At 37.3% G+C, this 7,248-nt stretch overlaps 1 protein-coding gene across 1 annotated transcript; it reads right to left on the bottom strand.

Moving 5' to 3' along the window:
- Positions 1 to 994: 994 nt before the first annotated feature.
- LOC121385907 (adhesion G protein-coupled receptor L4-like) lies at positions 995 to 6,553 on the bottom strand. Its single transcript, XM_041516697.1, has 4 exons — positions 6,478 to 6,553; positions 4,810 to 5,046; positions 3,228 to 3,333; positions 995 to 1,955 (listed from the first exon to the last, which is right to left on the bottom strand). The coding sequence occupies exons 1-4, from the start codon at positions 6,551 to 6,553 to the stop codon at positions 1,661 to 1,663; spliced, it is 714 nt and encodes a 237-aa protein (XP_041372631.1). The 3' UTR covers positions 995 to 1,660.
- Positions 6,554 to 7,248: the final 695 nt, after the last annotated feature.

Raw genomic sequence — 7,248 nt, 5'->3', positions numbered from 1 at the left:
ATTTTAGCTGATGCATTGGCACTATTTCAAATTACATTACATGAATTTACTGGTCGTATGATACATCATTATATGACAGCAAACCATGTCACATTTATCACCAATGGCAGGAATGGTAGCATTAATTGTGGAATTAAAAGTTGGGTGCACCTCAAACTTTGACTCAGTAAAATACTATTTGGTGTACTACTAGCTAAACTAAATTGTACTAAATTGTACGATAAATGAAAGGTATACATGGGTTTAGGTCTGCGTCTAGCAGTTAGATCAGTCATACGTTTACACCTGTTTGGCATATATTTTACGCAGAAAATTAATTACATTACATCATTAATGACAAACTTACTACCACATTTGTTGTACCATGATAGTAAATGGAATTGTGTTACGTTTACATGCTTACAATGTTTTGTGAAATTTTGTGAGCCGTTTCCTTATGTTGCCACCGCTTATATGTTAAGGCGAGACCAGGACACATCGGACATTTTACGTCAAATTATCTAGATGTGTATTATGATACTTACTTTTCCCATATAATTGATTGTTATATTATAAATACTAAACTCAAATGCTGATAATTATGAAAAGATATGGCTAGAAATGTTTTTCTGTCTTTTAATTAAGTAAATTATAAAATTTTATCGCAAACCATATTAATATAAATGAACATACTAAGAGCTACAAGACATGACAATCGTGATGCTAGAGATGGACCGTCCTCGGTGGTGTCCTGGTTAAGCCATCGGACATAAGGCTGATAGGTGCAGGGGTCGCAGCAAAGTACCGGCTCCCACACAGGCGAGTTTTAACGACTCAGTGGGTAAGTGTAAGGCCACTACACCCTCTTCTCTCTCACTAACCACTAACAAGTAACAATTAATCTACTGTCCTTGGCCCCGTTCCACGAAGCGATCTTAGCCCTAAGATCAACTTAAGTAGATAGGGTAGCTATGTGCCTAAGGCAATCTTAGGGCTAAGATCGCTTCGTGGAACGGGGCCCTGGACATGCAGCCCATATAGCTGAAGTGTGTACCCAGGACAGCGTGCTTAAACCTTAATTAAATATAAGCACGAAAATAAGTTGAAATGAAAAAAGTATACAGATGGTTGTATGTGCAGTGCAGTATTAAAATATATATGTTGGGTTCGATGTACAACAGAATATGAAAATACCCAGGGATGTATATACATAATGAACTCACGTTCATCTCATCCGATGAGTTTACACACACTTACAAAATGCTGGACACAGCATGTTTATGAGACACGTGTGTGAACACAGGTTTTCTTTCAATTTATTTTAAAAACACCAAAAAAAAGAAGAAGTAAAAAACATGTTACTCGGTGGATTTTAAATACTAATACTCGACAAATCTGTCATAGCCGACGATTTGCAAAAGGCACGTGGGGCCTAATTCACTAAACTCTCGCAACTTTGCCATCTCGCAGTGCAATGCCAAATTCTTACAAATAGGATTATTTGTTGTCTAGCAGAGCCTAAGAGACCTTTGTGAATTAGGCCCCTGGCTCTTTGGAATCAACGGTTGATCTCATACTGGAATGTGCTTTTGATAGACGCTTCCTTGTAGGAATGGACACTCTAGATACAGTCTGTAACGAATACTACCAGCAACATTTCTGTTCTGGTTCCACAAACAATTTACACATTTAACTTCTCATATGTACCTCGCTCGCCAGTAACGTCCACATCCAGTCTCTCGTACGTGTTTGTTTGTTGGTCGTTGTTTCCCGATAGTCCTTGTTCGTTTTGGTAATCATGTTCTCCAGTAGGTGCTGATCTTCCGTACCCATAGGATTCTATAGGTAGATCAGATGGAGAAGTACCAACTGTGTTGTTATCATGGACGTCTTCATACACTGAGGTAGCTTGGTTTTCGTCACCTAGTCTTACGTCGGACAATTTTACCTTGGACTCCGCCAATTTGGATCGCATTCTATAACGAATGACAAAGACACAAATGCAATAACGATTACAAAAGCCTTTTACTGTTATACGATATACGCTACAACAGTTGATACAATCTGTGACTTGTTATATATCGATACTAGGCCTAAATTAACAAATGTTTTCTACAAGCAATTCTAATATAAGCCAACTTGTTTATTTGCCTGGACATTTTATATTATGCACACACATTTTGACAGATAAGGCGCAATACTACCATTGAAATATTACATACATAGCTAAATTGCCAATACAGGTCCTGCAATATACAATTGTGCGGAAACTAGTCAAAACAAATGAGAACAATTTCAGATTTAGATTCATCTTATAAATTATGATACCTTTTCCCAGGGTATTGCACAAATTACTATATTAATACTCCAAAAGTATAGCAGTATTGTGTCTTCAGCATTTCCACTATTAATCAAAGAAAGAAAGAAAAGTTTTATTTAACGATGCGCTCTGCACATTTTATTTACGGTTATATGGGGTCAGTAATATGGTTAAGGACCACCCATATATTGAGAGAGGAAACCCGCTGTCGCCACTTCTTTTCGATTAGCAGCAAAAAATATTTTATATGCACCATCCCACAGACAGGGTAGTACATACTACGGCCTTTGATATGCCAGTCGTGGTGCATTGGCTGGAACGAGAAATAGCCCAATGGGCTCACCAATGGAGATCGATCCCAGATTGTCCGCGCATCGAGTGAGCACTTTACCACTGGGCTATGTCCCGCCCCACTATTAATCCAGTGCCCGTTTTATTTTGAATGTAGACATTGTAGATGACAACATTTGATAACATGAAAACAATTTTACATTGAGCTATATCTTGTAAAATGTGATACCTTTTCCCAGGGTAGTACAAAGGTCACTATATTAACACCTCCGTAAATATTACAAAAACTAAGTCTTCTACATTTCCACCATTAATTTTGCTTTGAATGTAGTCATTATAGATACACTGGAAATAAAACTCTAGTGTGTATGGATGTCGTAGTTGTTGAATCACAGCCATTAAACCAAACAGTTAAAAAAGCAAGCTGCCATAATATTTAGCAATAAGTGGTTAAGGAATTCTGAATCTATATTTATTGTATTTGCCATGGTGTTGACCCTGAATCTGAGCTCAGTGTTCAAGAGTACTGTAAATAGACACGATATACACAAGGAGAATACTGAAACAGATTATTTATATATATTTTGGTTTTACTTTATTGAACATAACTGCATTTTTGCAGATGATGTATACTTACCTAATGATGACGACAGCCAAGATAATAACAAGTACAGCTAATATCGTCGTCGTCGCAGCCAAAACAATGGCAACAGTTTCTACAGCAGTAGATTTCAGTGGCACAGCTGAAACAAATACATAAATAATAATATGTGAAACACAGCTGGTTCGCAATTCACAAATATTATATGATACACGAACCAACATCTGACAATGAACTAATATATACACAAATATACGAATCTAATTAGTATTAATTATAGTTTTACAGTGAACCTACCTATGCTGATGCACTTAACATTGAATTTCTCAGTGGATGTAGCAGCCCGAGCGAGAAAAGGAAAAGCTGTATGGACTCGTTGGTATACTGGATGATGTGTCATGTAATCTCTCAGTTAATATATTTCTCCATAGCTTAGCTAGTGATGGGGTAGACGGGATCTAACTCAGTCGACAGAAAGAAATGTTTTCTTTAACGACGCACTCAACACATTTTATTTACGGTTATAAGGCGTCAGACATATGGTTAAGGACCACACAGGTTTTGAGAGGAAACCCGCTGTCACCACTACATGGGCTACTCTTTCCGATTAGCAGCAAGGGATCTTTTATTTGCGCTTCCCACAGGCAGGATAGCACAACCCATGGCCTTTGTTGAACTGTTGAACCAGTTATGGATCACTGGTCGGTGCAAGTGGTTTTACACCTACCCATTGAGCCTTGAGGAGAATTCACTCAGGGTTTGTAGTCGGTATCTGGATTAAAAATTCTATGCCTCGACTGGGATCCGAACCCAGTACCTACCAGCCTGTAGACCCATGACCTAACCACGACGCCACCGAGGCCGGTCAGTCGGTAGAATGTTCGCCGTAGGTGCTCTGATCACAGGATCGACCTCTTCAGAAGAATCATTCTCTGAGTGGATTACCTCTGTAGACTTAAGCTAAGTCAAAATTACCAAATGGTTAACATTCAGTTGCCAGTGATTAATTAGTCAATGTCATCTAGTGGTGTCCGTTCAGTCTTACACAATCAGGTATGTTGTCCTTTTATGGTATCAACCATTTTCCTATTTGTACCAAGAACGTTCATGTTTGTCCATAACGTTTCTATCTACTGTCTTGTTAAGCTATCTGAAGTCAGTGCACAGTGGGTAGACGTTTTGCACTGTTTGCTACTGTCAGTGCTATTAGACACAATCTGATCTATAGTGCTCCTGGTTTTTTAAATGTTTTTCGTTATCCCATAAAATGAATATATGACAACATAATTAGTTGTGTGAGACTGAGAGTATTTTTACATGCCCCTATATCAATAAGGTTTCGGGCATATGAGTTGTGTAAGACTGAACGGGCATTTGACATACTGGTTTGTATTCAACGATGGTGTTAAGCATGGTTACAATCTGTCACTGATTCTCTTTAATATGTGTATCAGTGATCCGGTAACTTTAGTAAACTTACTTAATCTGGCCATAAACAAAAATAGTGATATCAAATGCATTTGTTTCTGATGACATAGTTTTATTTGCGAAAAGGAATTGCTTATCAAAATTGTATAGAAAACACCCCAGAATAGCGACTGATGTTTAACTGAATTACCTGCAGATGTTTGCCCATCTTCAGAATATCCATTCAAACACGTACAAGTGTATGATCCATCTGTGTTGGTACAGTTGACATTGGTACCACACGACGTCTGTACAAGACATTCGTCGATATCTAAATTCAACCAAACATGATTTAAAACAAAACCAACACTAATTTCCCTTTCCAATAAACTAGCTGTTAAATATAATGATACAGTTTTTTTCAAATTTAGATATTCTATGAAATCTCCTTATCGTTATATTTACAAACATACTTTATATTGCAATATCGTAATTTTACAAAAGACATCTGGGAAGTATATTTTCTTTAAAGAAATGTACCATGCACCTCTACTACTCCCCCCCCCCCCCCTCCACTATGGATATTTAAATGGTCAAAATAGTTAAAAGACAATGGATTGCAAAGGCCATGACAAGCGTGACTGTGACAAAAAAGTGTCAGTAGCACAGTTCCTACTGTAATCAAGCATTTCTTCGAATCAAAGAAAACAATGGAGATACCTTCTAGTTTTCAATGCAAATTATGACAATATAGGTTCAGAGCACAATTTATGAGTTATTATTATTATTATTATTATTATTATTATTATTATATTTGTGTCTAGAATTAAATGAAAAGTGTAGGGGTATCATGATACACATACAATTTTAACAAATGATACCATAAAGAGACGACCGGAAGTGGTGTATAATTCATCGTGAACAGTTATTTTGAATGTTGTCAACCTGCATAATGCTACTAGCTCCGGACCGTACCATCGGGGGGGGGGGGGGGGGGGGGGGGGACAGTTGCCCCACTGCGAATCTCACTTTTTTTTTACTCAACAAAATAGCATACGCATCTCAGGGTTAATTTGTATGGTGTTTCTTTTGTTTATAAAGAGTAGTGCACCCCCTAGGATTTTGATCAGGGTACGGCCCTGTAACAGGTTGAAGGAAAGCATTATCTTATACACGAGTTCAGTGAATTTGGTTGGATCCAGTAAGAGACATCCAAGTCAAACTCGGCAGTCAAACTGGCAGTGTCTTCAAAAGGGTATGATATCGCAGATGGCTCGTTATTAGTTAAGTTTGAACTTAATCTGGTATGCTCAGTATGTATAGTGTATATAATGTTGGTAAGTAATATGTTTTCTGTAAAAGTTAAGTATTCCTCATATGATTTATCGAGTAGCAAATTAAAAGTGCCTATCAAGACTCACCGTGATAATATATGGTTGAGAGTTTACTGTTCTGTTCACCACTAGCGGTCTTATTTTATTGTAATACTGGCAAACGTATACTGATAGACAGAATGACACAGTGATCAAATTAAGGAACACAATGTTTATAGCACGGATATCAACGCTTTCCCTAACTTTGTCATCCGTGACTCTGGTTTTCGAGGTAGGTACGATTTTTTTCTTTCATATAAATTTGATTTGTCTCTACTACAAATAATAGTTGGACATAGATTCATGCATGTATTTGTGCATGTGTATTTCTATAATATAAATAAATCATGTGATTACATATCAGCCAACGCATGGTTGTTTAACAATAAAGTATTAACTACAGGTATTATGCAACTGTATAATTATCTCTGATATATTTGTTGATACTACCCCTGATGCCAAGTCTCGGTGTCAAGTATACATTATGTAAATTTCTCATACATGACCGTCCATCTCCAGTATATCCATCTCGACAGGTACATGTGTACGACCCCGGTGTATCCGTACAGTCAGCGCGGACATCGCATAAACCCACTTCAGTCTTACATTCGTTCGTGTCTGCATCTAATAGTAAAATGTTGTGGAAACTATTAAAATCAACAACATAGACAAACTCGTGTTGAAATAGTTATTTGTTATAAAAATAAAGATGGATCAACTAATTCAGCTAACAAACAAAAAACAAACAAAAAACCAAAAAAAAAAACCCTACTACAACAAAAACATTAACAAATCCACCAAAAAACCCCGAAACAAACAAAACAAACATCGTAATAATATTATATGCAAGGCCTTTTTAATAGTTTCTGATTGTCCTAATCTCTTGTCTGCCTTCTCGATAATGTCATCTGTAGTTTCCTAATCCCGCATTTGGCAAGGATCTTTTTGCTCTCAAGTCCAATCGCCTACCGTGCACACACCATGCTAAATAGCACGTACAAATATGAATTTTATAAATACAACAATAAGTGGCTATGGACACGACAGCTGTGTATACAGCCTCGGGTAATGACTTCTGGTTATCTACACGGCTGTCATATTTTGGATGGAAAGCCCAGCGCACGGCCACAACACGTTCATCGGGTTAGGTGTCACTATACAGTTCATTTCCGGATGAAAGTTCATTGATCCACTATAGTTCCTAATTGTGAAATATGTTGTGGTTCGCATATTCGCTTCTAGTAATTGAGGAAGAATTAAAACAATTTGTATATTTA

Source organism: Gigantopelta aegis, chromosome 12 (assembly GCF_016097555.1).
Source record: "Gigantopelta aegis isolate Gae_Host chromosome 12, Gae_host_genome, whole genome shotgun sequence".
In the NCBI taxonomy this organism is placed as follows: Eukaryota; Metazoa; Mollusca; class Gastropoda; order Neomphalida; family Peltospiridae; genus Gigantopelta; species Gigantopelta aegis.
Note: the sequence above shows the minus strand (reverse complement) of the source record. Positions and strands in the feature narration are given on the sequence as shown.